The 12629-nt window shown below is 42.1% G+C and overlaps 1 protein-coding gene across 4 annotated transcripts in view; it reads left to right on the top strand.

Annotated features, from left to right (window-relative positions):
• The window catches only part of SPECC1L (sperm antigen with calponin homology and coiled-coil domains 1 like), a 123933-nt gene that overhangs the window by 24926 nt on the left and 86378 nt on the right, over positions 1–12629 (top strand). For all 4 annotated transcript variants that reach the window (XM_060118451.1, XM_060118450.1, XM_060118452.1 and 1 more), the window contains one exon: positions 3285–3474. In XM_060118451.1, the coding sequence (XP_059974434.1) occupies positions 3322–3474 (153 nt within the window). In that variant the 5' untranslated portion in view covers positions 3285–3321. The remainder of the gene's footprint in view (positions 1–3284; positions 3475–12629) is intronic.

A 12629-nucleotide genomic window follows, 5' to 3' on the forward strand; every position in this document is an offset into this window, starting at 1 on the left:
AGCCTAGAATCTTATTCCATCTTACACAAAGAAAGCATTTTTTAACATACTTTTTGGTATATATGGAATTTTCCAGGGTTGTAGTTACTGTAGACACTGAGGGGAAATTGTTTTGTTCTCAGCTATGAAGTATATTAGGGTTCTCCAGAGAGATGGAACCAATAGGATGGAACCAAACTTATTATAAGGAGTTGGCTCACATGCATATGGGGGCTGAGGAGTCCCAAGATCTGCAGTTGGTAGGCTGGGGCCCCCGGAGAGCCGCTAGCGTAAGTTCCAGTCTGAGAGTTGGAGTCCAAAGCCAGGAAAAGACTGACCTCCCAACTCAAGAAGTCAGTCAGGAAGAGTTCCCTCGGACTCCAGCCTTTTTGTTCTATTCAGGTCTTCGATTAGTTGGATGAGGCCCGCCCACATTAGGGAGAACACCTGCTTCACCCAGCGTATGAATTCAGTCATTAATCTCAATCAGAAACACCCTCATACCCAGAATACTGTTTGACAAAATGTGTGGGCGCCCTGCGGCTCAGTCAGGTTGACATAAGATGAGCCGTCACACCAAGCGTGGTTCCCCCTTTTAGAAAATCACATTCTGGAGAGCGTGCATGGAGATGGCATGTATCTGAGTTGCCAGGACCTCGTGCCCAAGTCAACACTGTTTGTAACTGTCAGATTCACAGTGATTCAGCTTAGTGCTGTGCATTTCTGACTTTTATTCCTAGTATAGTCTGGCTTGAACAGTTACGTGTCAAAATTCATATTTATTTTTATAAATTTATTTATTTATTTATTTTTGGCTGCGTTGGGTCTTCATTGCTGCGTGCGGGCTTTCTCTAGTTGTGGCGAGTGGGGGCTACTCTTCGTTGCATTGCGTGGGCTCCTCATTGCAGTGGCTTCTCTTGTTGCGGAGCATGGGCTCTAGGCTTGTGGGCTTTGGTAGTTGTGGCACGAGGGCTCAGTAGTTGTGGCTCGCAGGCTCTAGAGTGTAGGCTCAGTAGTTGTGGCACATGGGCTTAGTTGCTCTGCGGCATGTGGGATCTTCCTGGACCAGGGCTTGAGTGTCCCCTGCATTGGCAGATGGATTCTTAACTACTGAGCCACCAGGGAAGCCCAGCAGGCGGATTCTTAACCACTGTGCCACCAGGGAAGTCCTAGTAACTCTGTGTTTAACCACTTGAGGAACTGCCAGACTATCTTCCAAAGTGGCTGCACCATTTTGCATTTGTGCCAGCAGTGCTTGAGGGTTCCAATTACTCCACATCCTCTCTAACATTTGTTACCATCTATCTTTTTGATTCTAGCCACCCTAGTGGGAGGGAAGTGGTAGTTCATTAGGCTTTAACTCTGGGACAGAGACAGCAGCAGGAAAGGGACAGTCTATTACATTGTCCAGTGTGGTGTCTACCATGTGACTTTAAATTTTAAAAGGTTAAAATTAAATAAAATTTAAATTTTAGTTCCTCATTCACACTAGCCACATTTCAAGTGCTCAGTAGCCACAAGTAGCTAGTGGCTACTGTATTTCGGATAGCACAGATGGATACCAAACATTTTCATAGTTGCAGTAAGTTCTGTTGGATTGTGCTGGTCTAGAAAAAGTTAATTTGACAGCAGCTGGAGGAGTAGGCAGAGAATGGGAGAGGGTCTGAGTAGTGTAGGAAGGAGTGCAGGCATGGAATTTGGAGCAGAAAAGAAAGAAACTTTGGGGAGCCATTTACAAGATATGAGACTTAGAAAAAAGGTAAATACAAAGGGAAAGTGAGACGTTGAAGGAAAGTTTCTTAGGAACTTGATTTTTCTACAAAATCAACGTAGTGATGGGTCCAATCTAATTCCTTAATTTTACAGGTAGAAAAGCACAAAGTTGCCGGTTGGCAGGGATCAGCGTAACTGTGGTGCACGTGTTGTGGGAAGCCGCTCATGTCTGTCTTGGTCATTTTCAGTGTCCTCTGGGAACCTATAAGGAGCAGCTTGGTGGAGCTAAACTAGAGGGAGTGCCAACTCTGGGCTGAGTGCTCCAATGGGACAGGGAAGTAGAAAGCAGGCGGCTTCAGGGCAAGAAGACGGTTGATTTGATTGTCACCAAGTACAGCATTTTCTGGAAGGAAGAACCAGGAAGTTGGGAGAAGGCTGGAGAGGAGACTGAGGTCTTGCTGTGTTTTGCTTGGTGTCAATAACAGTGTTCTTTTTGCTCCGAGGCCTTATCACGGTGAGGGTGGAGCGGAGCCCCCTTTGCCCTGTCTCACTGTTCTGCCACCAAACCAGTTGGTACAGTTTGTGTTACGTCAGGCAAGATAAATCTGGAGTGTTCGAATACAGTCTAGGTGAAGTGTTCATTGAAGCTATTGGAATGAGCCTTTTCTTTTCCAAAAGGCTATTCTGTAAGTTTCTCTTTATTTTTATTAGTGTGTAGAAATCTTCCTAAAATAGACTAACTTCTTTTTTGTGCTCAGGGTAGTTTCTCAGCGTCATCGTACATAAACTTCCTTACGTTCACAGTAGGCTTTCATTTTTGTTAGTCGTATTATTTACTTTACCCAGACCAGGCCAATGTGTCTTTCCAAACATGATACTACTGTAGAGACTGCTTTTCTAGCTCAGCTAATAGAGGTATGTTGAAGGGTTTTTCTGGCCGTAGTTCTGTGTGTGGCCAGTGTTATTCCAGGTCCTCTAAGCTTGAAATTGAGTCTGTTCCACTTAAGCGAAAGGTTTACTGTCATGGTTTTAAGGGTGTAAAAGAGTGCCCTTACTTTCGGAACCAAATATTGAGGCTTATGTTCTTATAAGGCATTTTGATGCTTCCTCTTGATAAAAGAGATACACTGGGAAATATATTTAGATCCTGAATGTTGGAGTTTCTGGGCTGTTTTGCTGGTTTATGTGGAAATATCACAACAAATATTTGAAATTAGGACTGTGCTGGATAATTTGGAAAGTGTGATCACCTTAGAGACCTGCAAAGTGGCTCATTCTCAAGTGCCAGGATGATTATTGCTTCACTAAATGTACTGGTGTTAGCCAGTTCTGTTAGAGATGTAGGATATTCTTTTTACTGAGAGAACTAGAATGCACAAAATAATTTCAAGTTAGTAGTGTTCAAGAAGGAAGCCTTGAAAACAGGGTGCGTTCTGATTAATAAGTCTAAGAATTTTTCATCCTTTATTTTCTGTAGCGACATCTAGCTTTCAAACATTTTTATTTAGTTCATGGTAAGATCCTTCAAAAACAAATTTTTAAAGAGCTTTCTTACAGTTTTGTTCTCGGTATAATGCCGTTTCTCTCCACAGATTTGCTTGTAAATGCATCACGAAAAGGCAGCCCAGAATGAAGAAAACAAGCAGGAGTGTTGGCTCGGTGCCTAAGGTGTCTGGGATAAGCAAAGCGCAAACAGCAGACAAAACGAAACCCGAAAACAGCTCTTCAGCATCTGCAGGAGGCAAACTTGTAAAGCCTGGAACAGCAGCTTCATTGTCAAAGGTATTTACGTGGTTGTGTTTAAATATGTGACGAATTGTAGGAGGAGTGAGTCTTCATATGATGTTTGATTTATCACATAAACGTTATTTAGGATTCACCCTCTTCAAAGAGAGTTCACGGTGTGGTGGACTTAATTAGTGTTTGGTCGGTCTTTACGAATGAAACCAAGTAGCAGGCTTACTTGTGAGCAAATCGCTGTGCCGGTGTGGGAGAGCCTGCCTTCAAGGAGCTTCTGGAGGAAAGGATGGAGGCAAGTCACTGGCACGAACAACTAAAATACAAGTGAAAAAGTCAGATGCCCTGGGAGAGCAGGAGGGTAGCATAAACAGTTTCAAGTAGGAAAATATTGTTTCTGCCCGAGAAGGCTTAATGACAAGAGCATGTGCGTGAGGTCTTAAAGGATGGCCAGTATGACATTCCTGAAACGCCTGAACAGGGGTTTTTATTCCCACCCACCCCCCTACACTGTTAGCATAAACTGTTACTTGTTTTTTGACAACTGATCCAGTATTAATCCCAGGCAAAATTGGGTGATATTAATTTAGTCAGAGCATAACTAGTTTTCTTGTTACACTCCTTTCTTTAGAGGCTAGTTTAGTTCTTGTTAGTAAAGGGTAGTGGTACGTTAGATCCCAGGCTTTGGGAGCAGACAGGTCCAGGCTGGGCATGTGCATCCTAGGGCTGCGGTCAGGATGGAAGTGAGGGTGTAGGAAAGAGGACGGCGCAGGGCCTGGCTCACAGCAAGGGCTTTGTAAGGGACTGGCAGTAGGGTTTTTCCTGGTTAGCTCTGGACACTTCCTGCAGCTCAGGATTGATTGACAGTAGCAGGCTTCCCATGGGTGTTCTCAGTGTGTGTGTTGAGATGACTCTGGGCCATTTTTCTGCTGGTCAAGTCTTAGATTCACTGGACAGAGACGCACATGGTCTTCTTCCAGTCTTTCTCAGTCCAGAATTCATGTATTTGTTCTTTGCTTGCTTGTTTTGAGGTTTGGTGTTTTGGGGTAGAAACTTTGACTCTATAGAGAAAACCTGGAGAGAGTTTTTGCTCGTCTGATAGGGAGGAACCAAGAAGTACCTGAAACGCGATCTGTTCAGAAGCCTTTTGTCCAGGAAGGGCTTTACAGATGTGACTTAATTATTTTAAGAAGCACCTCACAGGAACAGCTGATGAGGGACTTCCTTATATGTGTTGAAAGATCTAGCAGGAAAGGCTGGTTTTTCTATTCCAGGGTTGTCGAAACTGAATGCAGACTTACTCTGTGGGCTTGGAGATGCCACCAGATTTTCTCCTTGCTACATCCCTGATGAGCAGCTGGGTGTCATCCTGCGGCCTGGAGGGTGATACCAGGAGTAGCCCTGGCCCCACTTCCGTTAGTCTGAATCAGCACGACGCCGAGCAGTTTCCTTGGTGGCAGTGCTGCCTCTCTCTCGTGTAAGAAGCTGGTATTTTCTGCCCCAGCTGTTCACTCAGTTGCTCGCCTGTTTTCAGAGTGGAGCGCCTGTGTGCCTGGGTGACCCATGACTTATGGGGCCGGAGGAGCAGCCTGAAGCGTTGGCACGGGGTGTGCACTACTGCCGGCCTTGCTGCCTCCTCCTCACTGGCAGGCAGTGTCTCTGAGGTTCACTCCGGAGCGTGCCCTGAGCAGCGTGTCTGGTCTTCCAAAGCATGTATCCTGAGTCGATGGCAGCCTAGTCTTGAGCAGTGAGTACTTCTTCATTGTAAGGCAGAACCGTATCCCTGCTCTGTGCCAGCTGTCCATGGCTTTGGCTTTGCTGAGTTGGCTGATTTAAGTAATTCTGTGTGTGTGTGTGTGTGTGTGTGGAGTGGGGAGGGTCATAGAAAAGGTGAAACTATTTGGGAACACTTTACCTCAACTGGAGCAAGTGCTTTACTTAAAAATAGAAATTAGAGTAAGAAGGAAAGAAGAAAATAGTGAAAATGATAGAAAAATTGGAAAAAGCAAAAGGACCTAGGGAACCCACAAACTTGTTATTTTATTTTTCTAAGTTTCCATATTTCACTGTGCGTCTCTAGCATATGGTCACTTCCCACAACTTGAGTTCTGTAACTGATGGAGCCTTGATGATTACCAGAAGAATGAAGCATTTGGCTTTTAATCATTGAGACACCGTGTCCACACATCCACTCTCGTGGACACCCACACGGTGTCTGTCATTGCGCAGAATTCACATAACACCAACACTTTTCTTACACTTGGCAGGCTACAGGGATATGTGTTTCTTTTTTTGGCTGCAACCAAGGATTGAACCCAGCCCTGGCATTGAAAGTGCCGAGTCCTAACCACTGGACCTCCAGGGAATCCCCAAGGATATGTGTTTCTTTACCTCTCATTTCAAATGTTGTTTGCAGCTAGATCTAGTGAGATGTAGGGGAGGACCTTTCTGAGTCTGAACGGAGCTTTTGTAAACATGAAAAGAAGCACTACGGCTGTTCACAGCATGTTTGGAGGAATTTGTTCCCATTTCTGTGAGTAGTTGTAACATCTGACTTGGGCCTTTGTGTGGGTCATTCTTCTTTGTCACAGCCAGCAGAGAGGGTTATTTCCAGGTAGAGGTGGTCTCCTACATGCCTGCACTTTCTGGCTGTCCACACTTAATCCTTTAGAAGTAGTACACTTTTTCATTGTCCTGGGGATACTTTTTTCTAAAACTTGATAGATGAGAGTTAATAAGTTAAGGTTTATCTAAATAATTGATGATTCTCAATGATTATTTGTGATCATACCTTTTCAGTGTAAAAGTTAGTTCACAGTGTGACTGAGTAATCCATCTCTGAAACCTGGAAGGTAGAAATTTTAAACTAATCTTAAATTATGAGGTGGAGATGCAGACTATGAAACTTGGACTTTACCTGGAGAAGCATGTATTCTTTGGTTGTATTATTTCATTATTTGTATCTGTATGTTTTTACCAAATGATTTGTGTTTTGCACCTGTTATTAAAAAGTAGGCGAAAAATCTATTCCTTCATCAGTTTCGGTTTTTTGGACTGTTGCTGATGGGGGATGTTTACATGTGGGAATGCACATTTATTTATAGAACTGTGTAACAAAAATTGAAACAGAAAAAAGTATCAGAGCCTGCAAGTACCTTCGTGTAAAAGGCAAGTTGGAAAGTGCAGAGTTGTTTCTTGTTTTGTTTTTACTTTTCTGATAAAGTAGAACATACACTCAGAGAAGTTCACAAAGCGTCTGTGTTGGGCTTAGTGAGGGGTGAACGTACCCTGGGCCACCAGCCAGGTCAGGAAGCAGAGCCTGCCTGCACCTCAGTGGCCTCCCCCCCGACCCCTCTGTGCCCCCTTCATCACTGCCTTTTCCTTCCTCTCCGGAAGTAACTACCACCCTAACTTCTAGCCCCCAAGATTCATTTTGCCTGTTTGGGATCTTTATATAGAGGTAATTGGACATGAAGTTCTTTTTATGTGTGTCTGGTTTCCTTAACTGTGTTTAGGTCATGTTATTCATCTCTGTTGTTGCCTATAGCAGCAGCTCCTCCCTTTTTTTTTCTTAATTGAAGTATAATTGATTTACAATATTGTGTTAGTTTCAGGTGTACAACAAAGTGATTCAGCTATATTATATATATTTTTTAGATTATTTTCCATTATAGGTCTTAAAAAATATTGATTATAGTTCCCTGTGCTGTAGTAAATCCTTGTTGCTTATCTTATTTTATGTATAGTAGTGTGTATCTGTTAATCCTGTACTCCTGATTTATCCACCCCCCTGCCACCTTCCCCTTTGGTAACCATAAGTTTGTTTTCTATGCCTGTGAGTCTGCCTGTTTTGTATATACATTCATGTGTAAGCAGCTCCTCCTTGCTGATTACTAACCGTGGAATGTCCACAAGCCATACACCTCTTCTGCCCTTGATGGACATCTATCTGGAGTTTCCTTTGGGGCTATTAGTCATAGTACTGTTATGAACATCCTACACAACGTCTATTATACGCAGGTGCACCCATTTCTGTTGACTCCATAACCAGGAGTGAAATTGCTGGGTTGTAAAGTGCATGGCGTTCACCTTTCATAGGTAGATGGCCAGTCATTTCCCAAAGGGGTTACTCTGGGATGCCCCACATCCTCACCTGCACTTACATTACTCTTTTCATTGTAACCATTCATAGAGATGTTATAAAGTGGCTTTAGTTTGCATTTGCATTGTTATCAATGAGATTAAGCACCTTTTCTTGTCTTATTTTTAAGTGTTTAGTGAACATTTAGATATTCTCTTATGTGAAGTGCCTGTTCAAATCACTTGCCCATATTTTTACTGTGGTGTCTTTTTTTCCTCAACTTTTGTGTGTGTGTGTGTGGTAAAACACACATAACATTTATCATCTTAACCATTGTTAAGTGTACCGTTTTGTGGCATTAAGTACATTCACACTGCTGAGTAACTGTCACCACCGTCCATCTTCAAAACTTTTTCATTTTCCCAGACTGAGAGTCTGTCCCCATTGAACACTAACTCCCCATCTCCTCCTCCCAGTCCCTGGCAACCACCATTCCACTCTCTGTCTCTGTGAGTCTGACTACTCTGAGTACTTCATATGAGTAGAATTACACAGTATTTGTCTTTTTGTGACTGGCCTATTTACTGTAGCAAAATGTCTTCAGAGTCATCTACGTTGTAGCATATTGCAGAATTTCCTTCCTTTTTAAGGCTGAATAATACTCCACTGTATGTATAGATCACACTTTGTTTATCCATGCTTCCATCAGCGGATACTTGGGTTGCTTCTACCTTTTGGCTATTGTGAATAGTAGCTGTGAACATGGGTGTGCAAATATCTCTTAGAGACCCTGCTTTCAATTCTTTTGGGTATATACCCAGAAGTGGAATTGTGGGGTTGTATGGTAGTTTGATTTTTAATTTTTGAAGAACGACCATACTGTTTTCCACAGCAGCTGCACCATTTTATATTCCCATCAACAGTGCACAAGGGTTCCCCTTTTGCTAATCCTGGCAAGCACTTGTTTTTTCTGTTTTTTGGTAGTAGCCGTCCTAGTGGCTGAGGTGGTGCAGTGTGTTTCTTTGTACTGATTTATCGTTCTTTACCTATACTAGACGTGAACCCTTTGCCATTTATATGCATTGTACATATATTCTCCTACTCTGTACCTTCTCTTTCTACTTCTTTTGTTTTAATTAATTAATTAATTGGCTGCGTTGGGTCTTCGTTGCTGTGCACAGGCTTTCTCTAGTTGCGGTTAGTGGGGGCTACTCTTCATTGTGGTGTGGGCTTCTCATTGCGCTGGCTTCTCTTGTTGTAGAGCTCGGGCTGTAGGCGCGTGGGCTTCAGTAGTTGTAGCACACAGGCTCAGTAGTTGTGGCTCACGGACTCTTAGAGCACAGGCTCAGTAGTTGTGGAACATGGGCTTAGTTGCTCCACGGCATGTGGGATCGTCCTGGACCAGGGCTCAAACCTGTGTCCCCTGCATTGGCAGGCGGATTCTTAACCACTGAGCCTCCAGGGAAGCCCCCAGAAGTACATAATTTTTTTCTTGATCTGTTTAAGTGTAAATTGTAGAGCTAATGCTCCTTTATTGCTGAATATTTCAGTGTGTATTTCCTTAAAAAACAAGACCCATTCTCTTATAACCATAGTACAATGATAATATCTGGAAATGAACATTGATAGAATGCTAGTATCTGATCTGTAGACTTCAGTTAAATTTCACCAATTGTGCTAATGTCCACTTTAGCAAAAAAAGAAGCAAAATTTTTTTCTGGTCCAGGATTCAGTCCGGGGTCGTGAATTGCATATAGCTGTTCTTCATTCTCCTTAAATTTGGAATAGTTCCTCAGTCTTTGTCTTTTAGGACCTTGACATTTACTAAAGCGTGTAGTCCCGTTTGTTTGGCTGACTGTCATCCACATTTGGGTTTGTCAGTGTTTCCATAGGCTGGGGCTGCAGGGTCCCGCAGGAGTCCCACAGAAGCTGGGCGTCCTAGGTGCAGCATTTCCAGAGGCAGGTGGTGTGTGGTGTCAGTGTTCCTGGTGATGATAACTTGGTGAAGGTGGTGTCTGCTGGGTTCCTCCACTATCAGGTTACTATGTCGCCTTTTGTAAAAATAAGTATCTTGTCGAAAATACTTGACACTGTAAATATCCTCTCTCTCATCAAACTTTCACGTTAGTTTTAGCAATTTTTAGTAATTCTTTCCAGAATCAATTATTACTATGATTATTACTATGATTTTTGCCAAGTGGTAATTTTATAATTCCATCATTCTTTCTACATTTATTAGTCAGCATTCTACTATAAGGAAGAGTTTTTACTTTTCTCCCATTTGTGTATTCATTTATATTAGTGTGGATTCATGGATTCTTCTTCAGTGGGCTGTAAACTGTTAGCATCATTTATTTTGATGCTCAGATTGTCCCCAGTTTGGCCAGTGGGAGTCCCTTCAAGCTGGCTCTCGTGTCCTTCTGACATGTTCCTCGTATTCTCTGAGCAATTTCTTTTTTTTAATTTATTTTTGGCCGCGTTGGGTCTTCGTTGCTGCGCGCGGGCTTTCTCTAGTTGCAGCGAGCGGGGGCTTCTCCGTTGTGGTGCACTGGCTTCTCACTGTGGTGGCTTCTCTTGTTGCGGAGCACGGGCTCTAGGCACGCAGGGTCAGTAGTTGCAGCAAGCAGGCTCTAGAGCGCAGGCTCAGTAGTTGTGGCGCCTGGGCTTAGTTCTGCGGCATGTGGGCTCTTCCCAGGCCAGGGTTCGAACCCGTGTCCCCTGCATTAGCAGGTGGATTCTTAACCACTGCGCCACCTGGAAAGCCCCTCTCTGAGCAATTTCTTAATTTCTGGCACAATAAATTTCCTGCTTTTCCAGCCCCAGCCCTAGAATCAGCCTTGTCTTCAAGGAGGCCTTGATCTTTTCAGTGAGGGGTAGAATTTAAACCATCTGGAAGCTAGGTGTGCTCATGGCTTTTGCACATATTGTTTCTAAGCCCTTTCAGCAGACAGAGGTAGGAGCGTGCACACATGTGTACATGCATATCTGTACCAATTTCTGTATCTACTTCTCTCCATACACATTAAAACCTCAGAGTTCACACTGATACTTCCAATTCCAGTTACTATACAAGGTTGCTAGTAGCCTTTGCACTTTCCATAATTGTAATCCCTTCCACTGACAGTGGCATTGGTTATCTATAATAGATTTGTTTATTTTCTCAATCCTAGAATATACAGAAAATACAGATTTACTCACTGTTACCACTGCAAAAAACAATTCTACCAGCTGGAATTCAGAATTTATACTTTTTTGTATTTAGCTTGAGAGTTTGAGGGTTTATGGTCAAAATAGTGTGTTCAAAAGATACTTGATTGCCCCCATTCCAACCCCATGTGGTTGTATGATTCATTTGAAATGGAGTTGTGTCCATTTGTTCCCATTGTGTTCCACTTTAGGGTCCCCCCACCCTTGTTTGTATAATTATTCATTGTGAACACGTGAAGCACTCCCGTGGTTCCACGCGTCACAACTGTATGAGATGTGGTCAGAGAAGTGCCCCCCCCATCCTCCTTACTCTGTCTCCACCCACTGCTTAGAGGTAAGCAGTCTAATTTAGTTTTTCTGTGTTTCTTTTTGCATGAATGAGCAGATGTTTGTTTTGTATTTCTGCTTTCTTACACAAAAGTTGACATAATTAGATATACTTTTGCACTTGGCTTTTTTCCACTTAAAGTATTCTAGAAATCTCTTCACACCACTTTTTAGCAGTCTTTCTCATTCTGTTTAACATTTCATTGTATGGATGTATATAGTTTATTCAGCTACTAACCTATGTACAGGCGTTTAAGGTGTTTCCATTATTTTGCAACTAAAAACAATGCTGCAATGAGTAACTTTATGCAAGTGTATTTTTGTCTTATTGGAAGTGTGTCTTCAGGTTTAAATTCCTAGAAGTGGGATTGCTGGGCAGGAGGTAAAGGTGTATGTAGCTTTGTTAGATGTCACCAGACTCCTTCCGTAAGGCTCTGTCAATCAAGCTGCATTCTTGCCAACAACTTATGAGAGTGCCTGTTTCCTCACATCCTTCCCAAAGGAGTGTGTCATACTTTTTCCTTTTGTGCCAGTCTGAGGTGAGACATGGTATCTCAATGTTGTTTACTTTGTATTTCTAATATGAGTTAGACTGACTAATCACCTTCTTTCGTACATTTGTGCGAGTTGATTGTATGTGATTGTTCATTTTGCTCACTATTCTTTGTGTTTTTTGGTCTCTTTCCCCGTAATTTTTAAGAGTTCTTTGTGTATTAGGGATATTAGCCCTTTATCTGTGAGATATTGCAAGTATACTTACCCAGTTTCTCATGTGTGGATTTTATTTTTAAACTTTGCTTATTTTTTTTTGGCCATGCAAAAATTTAAATTTTTTCTTAAGATTTTTATGTAGTCAAATTTTTCAATTTTTTGTTTTATCATTCAGGATTTTGAATGATAGAAAGCCTTGGAATTTATTTTTGATATGGTGTGAAATAGGGCTCATTCATCTTTTTTCCTTTGTGAATATACAGTTGACCTAGCACCATTTATTGAAAACTCCATTTTTTTCTGTACTGCTTCTTTGGTCATAAATCAAGTGCCTATATATACAGTTTGGTTAATTCATGTGACAATATTATATTATTCTAGTTATTGTGATAATTGCATAGATTTTGATTTGGTGCTCTGATGTATGTTTAATTTTGCCATTACCCAAAGGCAAATTGTAAACAGAGAACTGTGACAATTCAGCCACTTTTTACAGGAGTATGTAGGGTGGTCTTCAGATGTAATTATTATGGAAGGAAAGAATATTTAACTTATGGAGGAAGGAAAATTAATTCAAAGATAATTTTAACTTTTATTAACAATATAAAAAATGATTTGAAAATGTAAGAGTATGCTAAGTTTATTTACTGCTTAGTAGACGAGGTACAAATTGACAAGGAGGGAGTGCAACTTGATTTACAATTTTTTTTTTGCATCATACTTGATAACCAGTTTCATTAAGAGAAACTAGTCTTAAAGAATATGAACAGGGCTTCCCTGGTGGCGCAGTGGTTGAGAGTCCGCCTGCCAATGCAGGGGACGCGGGTTCGTGCCCCAGTCCGGGAAGATCCCACATGCCGCGGAGCGGCTAGGC

This window comes from Mesoplodon densirostris, chromosome 15 (assembly GCF_025265405.1).
Source record: "Mesoplodon densirostris isolate mMesDen1 chromosome 15, mMesDen1 primary haplotype, whole genome shotgun sequence".
Taxonomy (NCBI): domain Eukaryota; kingdom Metazoa; phylum Chordata; class Mammalia; order Artiodactyla; family Ziphiidae; genus Mesoplodon; species Mesoplodon densirostris.